Source organism: Anomalospiza imberbis, chromosome 8, assembly GCF_031753505.1.
Source record: "Anomalospiza imberbis isolate Cuckoo-Finch-1a 21T00152 chromosome 8, ASM3175350v1, whole genome shotgun sequence".
Lineage (NCBI taxonomy): Eukaryota > Metazoa > Chordata > Aves > Passeriformes > Viduidae > Anomalospiza > Anomalospiza imberbis.
Genome location: NC_089688.1, coordinates 33,046,385 through 33,061,010, shown reverse-complemented (window position 1 = coordinate 33,061,010; position 14,626 = coordinate 33,046,385). Strand labels below are relative to the sequence as shown.

Genomic DNA, 14,626 nt, shown 5'->3' with positions numbered 1-14,626 from the left:
CAGTGCTGTTTGATGGAGTTTTCAGGGAAGCACTGGAGGTTCCTGGAGGCTCCAGAGTTCACTGTGAGATGATGCTGGTGGCTCAGAGGGGATGGGGACGTGGTCAGTGCAGAGCAAGCAGGGCTTGGAGCAGAACAAGGGAGACCAGAAGTGATGACACACATTTGAGATTTGTCAGCATGTGAACAGTAAGTGACTAAAATATGCAACTTTCCTGACAAAAGCTGGGGATGAGGCCAGGGCCAGTGGTCTAAAGTCATTCCAGCTCTGCCTGGTGTCACTCTGGGTGTCAATCACAGAATGTTTGAACTTGGAAAAGCTCTCTAAGATCGAGTCCAAGCATTGCCCCTGCACTGCCAAGGTCACCTCTAATCCACGTCCCCAGGTGCCACATCCACAAGATTTCTGAATGCTTCCAGGGGTGGTGATACTGCTATTTCCCCAAGCAGCCTCTTCCAATTCTTGAAAACCCTTCTGGTGAAGGAATTTGTCCCAATATCCACCCTGCCCCTCCCCTGGCCCAGCCTGGGGCCGTTCCCTCTCCTCCTGTCCCTGTTCCCTGGAGCACAGCCCGACCCCCCGGCTGTCCCCTCCTGTCAGGAGCTGTGCAGAGCCACAAGGTCCCCCCTGATCCCCCTTTTCTCCAGGCTGAGCCCCTTCCCAGCTCCCTCAGGACTTCTCCAGCCCCTTCCCAGCTCTGTTCCCTTCCCTGGACACACTTCACCCTCTCAATGTCCTTCTCAGACGTGGCTTGTCACCAAACAGTGTCCCCTGGCCTGGCAAAGACCTGAACCACTGGGAAAGAAGTATTTTCCATGGTTTTTATGTGAGTCCCAAGTTTTGTAAAAATCCTGAGCTGGCTCTGTGTGGGGCTGTCCTGGGCCCGCCAAACATTCCCAGGCAGTGATTCCTCAGCAGCACCCTCACCTTTGCCATCAATCTGGGCTTCAGCAGCTGATTTACAAACACATCTTTTCTGAACCATTTTCTCAGGCAGCTGCCAGTTGGCCCGAGGCAGGATCCAGGCACTCGAGACTGGGAGAATTGGTTCCAGCTGCACTCCGTAATTAGGAAAGCCCTGGGCTGCAGCCGGATGTCCAGATGCCTCACAGAATTCACAGAATTCCCAGAATTCACAGAATCACCAGGCTGGAAGAGACCTTCAAGATCACCAAGTCCAACCCAGCCCCAACACCTCAACTCAACCCTGGCACCCAGTGCCACATCCAGGCTTTGTTAAACACACCCAGGGATGGTGACTGCACCACCTCCCCGGGCAGAACATTCCAGAACTTGATCACTCTTTCTGTGAAAAACCTTTTCCTGATATCCAGCCTGTATTTCCCTTGGTGCAGCTCGAGGCTGTGTGCTCTGGTTCTGTCAGTTCCTGGAGACAGAGCCCAGCCCCAGCTGAGCACAGCCACCTTTCAGGAGCTGTGGAGAGTGCTGAGGTCACCCCTGAGTCTCCTTTTCTCCAGGCTGAGCACCCCCAGCTCCCTTGCCAAGGAAGCATTTGGTTCAACAAACAGGATTTGTGAGGGGAGGAAATGAAGAAGTGTGAGGATGTCACAGGACAGAGGTCATGTGCCAGCAGTTGCTCCTCTGCTCCTCATGGCATCTCCCATTTTTAATTGATTTTGGTGGGAAAGGAAGGTCTGGGGAGGTTAAACCAATCCTCGGGATTTCAGCTTGGAGAGAAATAAGTCTCTCCTGCTCCCCAGAGAGACAGAAAGTACCTGAAATGCCATTTCTTTCATGATCTTGCACCAGGGAAAAAGTGAACTTTGCATTTTGTGCATTTGTGTAACAAGGGTTCCAGGGCGATGTGTTTTGTCAACAGTGAGAATTTGAACACTCGGTGCGTGACACGTCTCAGCTAAAGCCTTCTGCTCCCTGTAGTGCCTGCACTGCAAACACAGAGTCAAGCTCTTTTTAAAGGTTTGGTTTTTGTTTTTTTTTTTTTGCTTGTTCTCTTAACATGAATTAACAAATGTGAAGCTTCCAATGATAGATTTAATAACCCCATGATAAATGCCAGTGCTTTTGCCACCAATGCCATTTAATCTGTCTCAGCAAATACATTCAATGACTTGCCAAAACTTTGAGTGTTTTCCAGCTGTAGGATTCCTATAGCAATATGAGAATGTCCTTGCATGGGATAGGGTACAAAAGGCAATGCAAAACTTCACTGTGGATAATTTAGCAAAGGAAATAAATATTTCCTCTTCTTCTTCTTCTCACCTCTATTCTTTCTTGCCTCTCCTGCTCCAGAAACAGTTATTTTTAAAGTTAGACAGGCATAAATTTACCAATCTGTTCCAAGGGATCTGTGGGATATTGGAAGGTTCTACCCACAGATTATTGCTTATCATGGGAGGTTACTTGGATAAGAATAATTTACCCATTACGTGCAATCTGTGTGGACTTTGACAACTTGTTCTTCTCTGACCCTGTAGTCCTCAATCTTTCTCTGGTGCTGGAAATGCATTTGAATGAAATTCATGGAAGAATGAGCCTGTGGGATCTGATTTATCCCTGGACTGCCTCTGGATTTCCTTGTGCACCAGCTGACATTCAGAAGTTGATGATCTCCTGTTGTAGTTTCCTCTTTGATCTGAGACAACTTCAGGGTTTTTACTGCAAAGCATTTCTGGAAAATATTGATAACTTAGTGGAAGTTGTTACTTTAATTACATAGGGGTTTTTTATTAATGTCTCACTCAATCCAAGAATTTATTCTTTACCCTTCTCTGCAGGTCATTCCCTATTTAATTGTCTTAAAAAATAAATAAGAGCACACGTGGCTGCTCTTCATCATGAAGGTGCCCACGCGTGATTCACCACAGCACTGATACACTGAAAATAACCTTTCCACGAGGCTTCCCCAGCAGCAGAGGAGGATTTTGGTCCTTGGATCCTGTCCTCCCCACCATGCACCACGACAGGGTGAGGAGCTGGCTCCAAGGGCATCTCGCCCGTGTTTGGTGCCAGCAGTTTCCAGTGCTAGACCAGGTTCCTGCCTGTGCAGCCCAGCATTATTCCTTTGCCAAAAACCACGGAGTGGGCCCTCTGCTCTGGCTGTTTGCTGGATTCTGGTTTTTCCCCCACTGTGGCTAATGAGTCTGGCTGTTTGCTCTGTGGCTCTGGACTCTGCTGCTCGATGACAAAAACAAACCTCTTCCTTCATGCCAGCTATGGACATACGTGGTGGCATTGGCATCTTGGAGTTATGCTAGGCAAGTGTTAAAGTATATTTTAATGTACCTTACTAAAACAAAAAGCTCATCAAAAATCCTCTAAATGTTGTGGTGGGACTAAAGATTTCTTGAGGGATAGATCTGATATTTTCCTCCTCTTGCCCTTTGCCCAAGGAGATGAATTCTGTTGTGGTGGGCATGGTTTAGTAAACAATTCCTAAAGTGGAGCTGATTTATATTCCTTTGTTAATATAATGTAACACATAAACTGAAATTCTGCTTAGCAAAAAATTTTCTCCTGTGGCAGCCTGCCTGGGTGGAAGAAAAATAATACAAAAGGTCTTACCAGTGGTGTGACATGTTGCTGTAAAACAACAGCCAGGAACGTCAAGAGATTTTAGTCCAAATGGAGAATTTCTGAAAATTAATTCTGCATGCTTAATACAAACTAGAAAGTAACGTAATTTCTGGCAAAACAGTTGACAGCAGACGTAATGTATCAGTGCAATAGCCCAGACTGTGTTAAATGGAAATTAGCTCCATGTAAAAAGATGCAGAGGGAGAATAGTGCACACAGAAAACAGCCCGTTGCAAGAGCAGAGGTTGAGATGCTGGTGGAACAGTTATCACTGAACTGGGAATGTTGTGGTGTGATAGAATTTGTGGACGTGGTTTGGAATCACTGCAGCTCTTTAAATGTGAAGGCGACTCAGTGCCAGTGAAATCCAGCTTCTTGCTGGGCTGTCTGTGCTCCCTGTTCTGCAGAGAGCACAAAAGGGGTGTTTGCTGAAATCCACATTTCCTGGCTTCCCTGATCCCTCCACAGTCGTGCCCAAGGCCACAGAAATCAAAAGCAGAGATAGTGAAGTTTTGGATCAGCCCTGGACACAGTGCAGGGCTGTCCAAGTCCTTGCAGTAGGATCCCAAGGTGTTTCAAGAGCCTCTTCTGTGGAGGGGGAGAGACAGATCCCAGGGCAATCAGATCATTTTCTTGACTCCTTTCTTCCTGCTGCACTCCATTTAAAAGCACATTTTCTCACTCGTCTCCTCCAGAACACTGACAGTAACGTTCTTTTCTCTGTGTTTTTCCCCAGGGGTGACACAAAAGCGCTGGGGCCCTGATGGTCAGAGGACATGCACAGGCCTTCAGCCGGAGAGCGGTGTGTGGGGAAAATCCAGCCCCACCAAGGTAAAATAAAAAAGTTCTGTTTGGGGACCAGTCAGCAGAATTCAGGAGGGTTTAAAAAAAAAAAATCACTGGTTGCTGGGCAGTATGTTTGGACTTGGTTTTGTTTAGCTAAGCTGAACGATGGTTAATGTTGTGATTCTGCGTGCTCTTGGTGAGGGGGGAAAATGGCATGTTTTGTTGGGGAGAAGAAGTGGTAAAAAACCCTCCACAAGGCTAATTCAAGCAATATCCCAAATATCATTACACTCTGCCTGATATGTCCTCAGGATAAAGCCTGAGGTTTTCAGCTCACCACAATTACTTTGTGTGTGGGGTTTTTTCACAAGATGCAGTGAAGCTTGAAAGCTCCCAACAAGCACAGGATCAGCTGGGATTGGGAGGAGAAAATAATACATATTTTCAACAGGAAAAAAAAGGAAAAGTAAATTATTTAAAATATTGGCACAGACGTTTGTAGCTAATCAGGAGCATTTCTGACATGCCTTTGGACTCTTGCAGGATGTCTCCATCTGTGCAGCCCTCAACAAAAGAAATAAATGTCAAATTAACTACTGGAGCATGAGAGATGCATCCAAAATAAAGTCTCTCAAGGAACATTCTTCTTTGGTGCCCTGTAGAAATCTGGGGGAACTTGAGAGTTTGGAAGACATGCAAAGGTCTTAAACCTGTAGGTAGAAGTAAATGAAGTGAAGAAAATATGAGGCGAATGTTGTTACAAACCATGAAAGAAACAGAGGAGGAAGAAAATGCTTTCCCTGAGGCTGTGAAATTATTGAATTGTCCAAACCACAGGCAGCTGGTTTAAAGAGTTGATAAAATTTATCTGGCATTTCACCTCGTTAATTAACTCTTGATCTACCTCTGCCCATTTGGGTTCCCAAGAGGCTCCTTCCCAAGAGATACAAAGCAACTGTTTCTGGTGATGTTTTTCTGCATGGAGGAGGACCACAGAGATGGTTTCATAGGAGCTCAGAATCATGGAATGGTCTGAGTTGGAAGGGGCCTTAAAGATCATCTCCCCATGGGCTCCAGTGCAGTGTCACCCTGATGACTTGACAAGGCTGCCCTAGAGCAGAGGCTGGACAGAGCTAAAGAATAAAGCAGGGATTTATTCAAAGGATCTCCTCCATGGATCCACCTTGGGCAGCACCAGAGCCCAGCCAGGGCTGCACCCAAGATGAACCCAAATGGTCCCAAAATGCACGAGCGCTCCCGGGGGCTCTCACTGGGATCAGCTCTGCTCCATTGGCACACTGGAGTTCATTGTCCCATTCCAGCTTTAGCCCATGCAGTCCCATCCTACTTGTTTTTCTCTCTCCAGCCCACGTTGTTTGTACTCCTGGGCCTGAGATTTGGATCATTTGTCCTTGGTGCCCAGCTGGAGAAGGAATTGTCTCCCTACTCTGTGCAGAGAGCTCACCATCCCTTAATATGAAGCTCAGAGCTACACACTAAAGCAGCACAGAATCTGAAAACCAGAAAAGCCAAACCTGAGGCATCATTTCTCTCTTCCTGAGAAGGGTGACCATGGCATCATGGAGGTTATAGTGCTGTCACCCTCACAGTCTCCTGGAGGAAGAACAATTTGTGAAGCCCTTGTTGAGTCCTGGCATCGATTATCAGATGATAGAGACAGTCACCTAGGACTGGGCTGAATTCCTAACGAGCAGGAGTCGATGGCACCTAAACACTGAATGGGCTTTCTTTAGGAAGCTAATCCTCAGATTCTGCTTGCTAATTCAGTGTTGTCTTTGTATTTTGTTTTTTGGTTTTTTTTTTCTGTTTGTTTTTTTTTTTTTTTTTTTTTTTTTTTTATCTATTAGGATCAAGAGATCTGGGAACACAGGGCAGGAGCAATCTAATCAGCCAGTTTATGGCAGCAATGAGATTAGACTAGATGCTTTATTGCATGGGATTTATGTGCCCAGGTAGATAATAATAGAGGAGGCTTTAAACTCAGGTTTACTCTGTCAGAGAGCTGGAACACAAAAGCACCTCCTTTGTCACCTCGAGGGAAGTAAGGTGTGGTCTGTCAAGATGGATGTTTCCTGTCATGGATGGAAAAATTAATCTGGGCCACTCTCAGTCTCTGGGCCACTGTCAATCAATCTTCTACATATGTGTTTGTACATGGTTGGCAGGTGTCACCAAGGAATCATAAGAAAGAGAGAACTAATTAACTAAAATAGTACCCAGAGCCCTTGTGGGTAACTGTATCACTTTTTTGGGAGTTTTTCATGCCTAAAACTGGTGAGGTTGTAAAGCTGTCACGCCCCTGGTGCCCATGTCTTCTGCAGCATGTGATGTCACAGTGATCCATAGTATACTTAAATGCATTCTAAATTCCAGCAGATCATCATGAAAGAGGAGATTATAGTCTGAAACTGGCAACGGTCTTTGCCGTGTCCATTTTTAAACACCCACCAATCCCATCCATGGTCATGAGTTAAGTACTCAAAATAATACTATGGAATACAGGTTTTAAATTTTAATATTTTTCCCTTCACCAGAGTGATAAAGTTTTCATTGAAGCCTCCCAGACAATTCAGAGCTGATTTCAAGAGCGTACATTTTTAAATGACAAAAAAGTTATTATGAATAGAAAGGTAACAAGAGATTCTGAACAAAACTGTCTGCTGTGATAGATGGTGGATGAGAAACAGTTGCACACAGGATATTGGAGTACGGTGATAACTGGGAATTTTTTCATTTGCAGGAATCTCTGCCTTCCCAAAACACAACATTGATTTCATGCGTAATCATTGCACAGATTGATGAGGATAAGTCCAGAGGAAACCAGCTCTCTCTGCCTATGCAGGCCGTGATCCCCCAGCCCAGAGCTTGTCACACGGAGCCATCCTTGCCTCACCAGGGGTCAGCCATCGTTAGCACAACATTTTTGGTGCTTCCCAGCCGGTTAGAGATTCAGGCATCCTTAGAAGACACCATGTCACCATCAGACTCTCCCAGTCCAAAGCAGTGTCCAAGCCAGCAGAGAGGCTTTGCCTCCATCACTGTCACAGCCAGGCGTGTTCCTGTGGGCTCTGGAGGCCTGGCACATGGCCCTGGGGCTGGCCAGGAGCCCAGCACTGTGTCCCCCACATCCAGCAAGGTCCCTGCTCTCCTCGAGCGCTGGCCTCCCCCAGCCCATGCCAACCAACTTACTTTAAAGGTTTCCAAGTCTTGCTCAAACTTAGGTGAAGAACCCCAAAAGCAGCTTTTTGACCCTGGAATCAAGGAGGATGGCGTGGGTCTCCAAAGCAATGATGGGAGGGAGAAAATTCCACCTTCATTTATCTCCTGTGTCCAGCTCCAGGTGTCTGAGCCGTGTCCAAACACCATCTATTATTTGGACAAGTCGCTCAGTGTGTGCATTGACCAACCTCGAGTTAAATGCCAAAAAATGTATAGATCCACGTTGTCCTTGAGCCTGAAGTGCAGTTTGTCCGGATTAACAGCAGATGGAGTAGATGGCATAGCTAATGGAGAGCCCATGGAGGAGAGAGCTCCAAGGAAGCTCCCAGGAGCACACGGGGCTCCACTCAGATCCCACCTGAGCGCAGACTTCACGGGAAATAAGGTAATTAAGGAGGAGAAAACAAAGGAAGGACATTTGGGTCGTAAATCCCCTTTGCAAAGTGTCTTTGCCTCGGGACTTCCAGCATTTGTGGATATTCCCAGAGGACCTCACAAGGCAGCAGGAGCAAAGGAAGAGGATGAACAACCTGGCAGCCACCACGCTGTGTTTTCCCTCCAAGTTCCTAATTCAAGCAATGAGGCAGGTAAGTCATTTCCATAAACCTCAGGCTGGTGAAGCAGAGGTTCGGGCTGGAGCAGCCCCACCACAGTGATCCTGTGAGAGAAGATAAGAGCAATCCTTGCTTCTGCAGATGCTCAGGGAGTTAGAGCACAACCCAGAGGTTTCCAGCTCCAGCATTGCCATGAATATTTGCTATGGTAGTGATGCGTGCTGCTCATCAGCTGAGAGAGAAAAATCCCCCTGTGTTTTCTGCATTAAACCTTTTTTTTTTTAACCATTTATAACAGTATTTTTTTATTATTCTCTCAGCAATGTGCAAGTGCTTATCCCCTGAAAATAATTAGGTTTATGTTTGAATAAGGGCTGAATTTCAAGGTGTGAATTTAAGAAGGAGATGACTGCACTGAGCTTGGTTTTGTGCTCCTTGCAATTAAAAATGATCTTGTTTTCAGCTTTTATTTAGAAAGTTACAGGAATAAGCCTAGGCTTTTCTACTTAATGGAAACAGATAAAAGGTTTGCAAATCTTGAACACATTTGTTTCCAACCTTTCCACGCATTTTACAAACATAAAATGTTCTTTGCAGCATTGCTCCTTGGGGAAGGGAGTGAGGCCCTGGGGATTGCTTTCTGCCCAGAGTGGTGCAGCTCCTGCTGCACTGGGATTTTCCAGCACACTTGGATAACCACAGCTGAGTTTATTGCCTTTCCAGGAAGGGAAGGTGGATGGGAAGATTGGCAATGAGTGGAGTCTGTTTTTTACCAAAAGCACAAAGATTAAAATCACCCCCTCTGTATCCTGCAGCCTTGGGCTACATTTAATTACAATTACCCTGTTCTTATATGGCCTTTTTGATCTAAGGGTCAGTGCATGAACATGAGCCACTTCCTAAAGCTCCTTTGTACCTTCATGCTCCCAGTGTGCAAGTGGAAGGAAACAGAAAGATGAGAAGCCTCACGCTGCCTCGAGGGCTGGGCAAGGTGCAAACGCCTTGCAGTCTCTGCTGCTCTCCCTTCTCCATGCCTGAAATCAATGGGATTGTTCCTGCAGGGGCAGAGCCTGAGATAAAATATTCCTTGATTTTCCTAAGCATAATCCAGGCTGTGTGGTGTTGGAGGCACAGTGGGGAGAAGGAGAGGGAAGATGCCAACCAGTGCTAAGGGGTTTGGGATGGAAATATAAAGGGATGGCACCAGCAAATGAAACATTTCATTGTGTACATCCTAATTCTGAATATCAGGAAATATCACTCCATGGGGAGTGTTATGTATTCAAGGCTTTGTTCAACACCATCTGAGGTTTCTCTGTGGTAAAGCAGATTTAAAGCTGAGCCTTCCCTGGGCTTAGTGATGCCATGGTGGCATGGAAGAACCACTTCTACTAGAAATAATTAGAAAGTGAGTTGGGAGGCTGCTCATGGTTCCATAGTTTTACTGAAAGGAGGAAATCAGTGAAGTTAGGAGCTGAGAAATACTGGTTTGTGATACAGGACTTCCACCATTTGTGTACACAAGACTATAGGTGTAAATAAACATGGGAAGTGTTACCTTTTAACTGCTTCCACCTTTTGTGTGGGCCATAATGTAGAATGCAAAGATATACATTTCTCTTGCTTAGACCCTTTGTAATGTGTAAGGAGGTGTTTATCAGCTTACTACAACTTTCCTGTGTGAAATTTGTATAAACAAGCAGAATAATGCTCCAAAACCACAGCCTTTCTCAGCAGGATCATCCAAGTAATGAGCTTGTGCACAGCCATCAACCATTACATGGGACAAACCAAGAGAAACTTGGTAAAATGCATGAGACATTCACACTGGGCCTCAAAACTAGAGGGAATGGTATGATTTTAACCTGGGACAAATGAAAAACTGAGACCTTTTTACTTCTGGACTGGGTGAAGTGAGGAGAAGTATTGGTATGAGATTATCAATCACGGAATCATTAATGTTTGAAAAGACCTTTAAAGATCATCCAGTCAAACCATCCCCCAGCACTGCCAAGGCCACCACTGACCCATGTCCCCAAGTGCCACATCCAAAGGGTTTTTTAATCCCTCTAGGACTGAACAACCCTTTTGGAGAAGAACTTTTATCCCATTTTAGATTCCCAGTTATTTTGGATATTGTTTCCTCTGCTGTTTACTAATTCAAACAAATTCCTGTTAAGCTTTGCTCTTCTCCATGTTTATGCAATGAAATGTTTGTGAAATGAAACATTTAAAAAGAAAGGAGAACCAGCAAAGAAGGGACAGTGAACAAGTTTTGCCACAGTGTTCGTGCTTTAACTCAGTTATCTTATGGATGAGGTAACTGCAGAGAGCATTTTGTCCATTACATTTCTGATGACCCAGAAAGTTGGAGTTTATATTGGTTTGCAGCTGTAGGCAAGAGCTTCCTGCCAGCAGAAATACAAGTGGTAATAACATCACTATGCTGAAGGAAAAAAAAAAGAAAAATTACTTTCAAGGCTACACTTCTGTCTATGAAATCTGTAAATGCAGTTTCCAGGATGTGTAGGTTTCTTTAAAAGGATCTGAGTTGGACAAAGAACCCAAATACTTCTCTGCTTTACAGGTGCTGGGGCTGGGTTTGCTGTTTCCTATAGGCCCAGTTGAGTGTCTTTTTCCTAATCTTTTGTGTGACTTCACTGCAGTAATAATGACTCTACTTACTGTATTACTCATATTATTTCATGTCCAAATCCAGCCGTTCAAAACTTGGCTTTACATGGACCTGGATAACTTAATCTAAGGCCCTTCTTTCAGCAGGAGGCTGGGCCAGGTAATCTCCAGAGTTATATATTTCCACCGTGTGCCACATATGAAAAGGATGCTTTAGGATTATTAATGAAATGTAAATCTTGGGTTCTGCTCGTGGATGGGAATTACACTTGGAAATCCAAATCTCTGGGACTCAGAGTTCAAAGCCATGGTTCATGCTAGAGCATCCCAAGGATGGAATATGATATTTCCCCACTGTGGACTCTCTCTTCTATTGGCTCCGCCGCTTTGGGCCTTTACTTCCATTATCTGGCAAGAAATGGGATTGTAAGTGCTGGAAAATCCATGTTATACATGAAGTCAGACTTGAACCGTGGGAGGACAGAGCCGTAGGACAGAATTGTGTTTATTTTTAGCGAGTGGCCAACATTTCCATCCCTTGGGCAGCTGCAGGAATGTGTGAAGGGTCCCACTGGGGGCCACATGAGCCACCCACCTCAGAGATATGGCCAGGGGCCAGCCCAGGCCAAGCTCCACGAGGTCCCTGCCAGGGGTGATCGATGTGCATCACCCTGCCTTTGGTCACGGCTTTTAACAAGCTGTCAGAACTTGCTAACGCTGCTCTTAGGCAATGCTGCAATTTCCTTTCCTGTCTGCAGCTGATGTCCCATAAATACAAGGTAAGTTAGAAATGAAAAGATTAGTCTTGTTTCTGCTGAAGACAGGAACATTTTTAATATTAATTTCTCACCTTCCTTTCATGAAGAATATATTCCCCATGAATATCTAGTTCTCCATCCATCTTTCACTATCTATTACCCTACTGGGCACTAGGCTGAATTATTAAAAAGGAGAAAAAAGAAGAAAATGGGACAATTTTAAATTCTTTTTGACCTCTTGATTAAACAATATCATCACTTTTCTAGGGAAGATTATAAACGCCAGCATCTAAATTTATCCATTTGAGCTTAGATAGCAGTAAGCTTCACGCCTGAGTGCCTTCACACATCTCAGCTATTTTCTAAACCAAAATATTTCTTGCTCACCTCTACACTTTTGTTCATGTTTTGTTGTCATACCCAAAACTGATGTGGAGAGATACTAAAGAATAACAACTGAGGTGGAGAGTGAATCCAGTCTGGATGGTGAGTGCTGTGCTGGATCCCACTGCCCTGAGTTGAGGTCCAGATGTGCTAGGAGGGTGGGGGGAGATGACAAAAGGGAAAATTGCCATGTAAGCCACCCAAAATTAGGGCCATCAGGGTTATTAGATAATCCTCAGCCACAGTGTGGCCACAGGACCAGGGCAGTGACAATCCCTGTGCTGGGCACTGCTGAGGGACCTCAGATCCTGGGGTCAGTCTTGGACAAGAGAGACATTGAGGGGCTGGAACTGGTCCAGGGAAGGGAACGGAGCTGGGGAAGGCTCTGGGGACTCTGAGGGAGCTGGGAAGGGGCTCAGCCTGGGATAAAAGGAGGATCAGGAGGGACCCTGTGGCTCTGCACAGCTCCTGACAGGAGGGGACAGCCGGGGGGTTTGGGCTCTGCTGCCAGGGAACAGGGACAGGAAGAGAGGGAACGGCCTCAGGCTGGGCTGGGGGAGGTTTACATTGGGTATTGGGGAAAATTCCTTCATGGAAAGGTTTTTCCAAGCCTGGCAGTGGTGGGGTCCCCATCCCTGGAGGGATTCAAAAGCCATATGTGTGGCCCCTGGGGACACGGTGGCCTTGGCAGTGCTGGGGAATGGTTGGACCCAAGGCACGTGAAGGCCTTTTCCAGCCGGAAGGGTTCCGTGGTTCCGTGCTGGGGTCAGCAGCGGGAGGGATGGCACACAATGGGGTGGCTGTGATGGATGTGCGGTGTCTGAGCCCTGGGAGCTGTCCTGCCTCGGGCGTGGCCAGGGGAGCGCTCCCAACGTTCCTCTTTCAGAACTCAGGGGTGGGATGCTCGGAGGGGAAGGACGTGGTCACAGCAGTGAGCAGGACACAGCAGAGACTCGGTAATGCAGCTGCTTGTACCTTTTCCCAAAGAGCGTGGCAGGTGACTTGAAAGCATAATTTGCTTAATTAAAGCAACCCAAGGCAGCGAGTTGGGATGGGATCCCTGATGGGATCTGGGCTTTGGGTTTGTTGAATGGCCCCAGATGATTACAGTCTTCTGTTTCCTTCTTGAATTTATTTATTAACAAGTGCTGAAGGCAGCAGCGTGTTTTTAAGGGGTAAATAACTAGACTTGAATTTGTTTCAAGATCTATTTTAATTTTTTGTTGCATGTATGTATATTCCTACTCATACTGGAGTAAAATCAGAACAGCTGGTGCTGTGGGACTTTGATAAGCTGCTACCTGCAAAGCAAAAAATAATTTTTTTTGTTTTAAATACACACTGAAGAGTTCCAGGTATTTGAGACATTTATGTATCAAGAAAATCTTGTGGGTCACCTTTAAACTAATATATCAACCTGGTAACAGAATGGGCTAATTAGGAAATCTGAAGGCTATAAGTAATATATACTTTAATTAATTAAATAGCATTTAATAGTATTTCCTTCATGCTGTGATGAAGGAATGTGGCCTGTTGTTCTCACCTCATCCTCTGTTTATGGGAAAGTTACCATGCAATAAGCCAGAGTAAAAGATTTGTATGTGTGTAAATATATATATGTATGTATGTATGAACATGATATAATTAGAGGAAAGCAGTTCCTGACAATTTGGAATTTATTGTGTAGAAACTTGAGCAGCTCCAGCTGATGCTAATTAACTCTCCACCCTGCAAATGTGTGCAGCAGAACTGGTGGTGAAGACAGGAGAAATATGAAATATGGCACAGGAGATTTTACTTATCTTGCACCTGCTAAGCACAAGGAGCCAAATCTTCAGCTGATGTCAACCAACTGAAATCTCTGCCTGCAGAGGAGTGACACTGATTTACACCAGCCAGGAGTCTGGCTGGGGATGTTACTGACTTGGCATTATGGACACAGCAGCTGGTGCTGACTTGTTAAGAACAAAGCACCACATGCCAAAAAGCCCATTAAAAGGAGCTCCTTTGATGTTTCACTTCATCTGGGATAAATTTGAAATGGAGGAGGCTGTCAATTTTCCTTAGTCTAGACGTTCTGTGTCACTGGGTCCGTGTTACACTGAGGTGTGACCTTCATGTGCTGCATCCCCAGAAAATGAGGATTCAATCATTGCAGGTGTTGAAAACTCGAGTGAGGAACTGGAAATCCTGTTACAGGTCACTCTGGAAGATGCTGCCAGCCTTTCAGACCCCAAACTGCCTGATGTCCACTGTTCCAGAGCAGTGGACTCTCTTTATCTTGGAGTTTTTATTTTCATTTCTAGAAGGAAGGGGATGCCTCGTGTTTTCTGGAAGGCCCTTTTGCATCTTTTAGAGTAGCATCTCTTCAGCTTTGCTCTGTCTCAAAGGCCTGCTGCCTTCCCCATCATCTGGTGGGACAAAGGGTGTAGGAGAAGGAAGGGATCAGCAGGAGGGGTGTGCTTTGATATTCCACTCCTTTAAACTATTTCTTTATGAAATCAGAAGACAGATGTGGTGACCTTCTGTGCTGCCATATGGAGGCAAGGCTACCCCTGGAGATTGTGGGCAATGATGTCAGCAAGGGAGAAGGGTGATGCTCAGGGCTGTGTGAGCCAAAGCTGGTTTTCAGTGACAACGCCGTGATGTCACAGTGACCCTGGCTGAGATCATTTTCCTGTGGAACCAATTGTTTATAAGTCTCTCTGTGGTTTA

The 14,626-nt window shown here is 45.5% G+C and overlaps 1 protein-coding gene and 1 long non-coding RNA gene across 3 annotated transcripts in view; both read left to right on the top strand.

The window, feature by feature from the left end:
• The window catches only part of C8H10orf90 (chromosome 8 C10orf90 homolog), a 61,940-nt gene that overhangs the window by 24,195 nt on the left and 23,119 nt on the right, over positions 1–14,626 (top strand). The window contains exons 2-3 of one of the 2 annotated variants that reach the window (XM_068198315.1): positions 4,292–4,386; positions 7,103–8,168. In XM_068198315.1, the coding sequence (XP_068054416.1) occupies positions 4,292–4,386; positions 7,103–8,168 (1,161 nt within the window). Of the gene's footprint in view, positions 1–4,291; positions 4,387–6,767; positions 6,993–7,102; positions 8,169–14,626 lie in introns of those variants that run through there. The other variant, XM_068198316.1, reaches the window with a different exon arrangement.
• LOC137478437 (uncharacterized) lies at positions 12,731–13,922 on the top strand. Its single transcript, XR_011001561.1, has 2 exons — positions 12,731–12,908; positions 13,656–13,922. It is a non-coding gene; the product is annotated as an uncharacterized lncRNA (long non-coding RNA).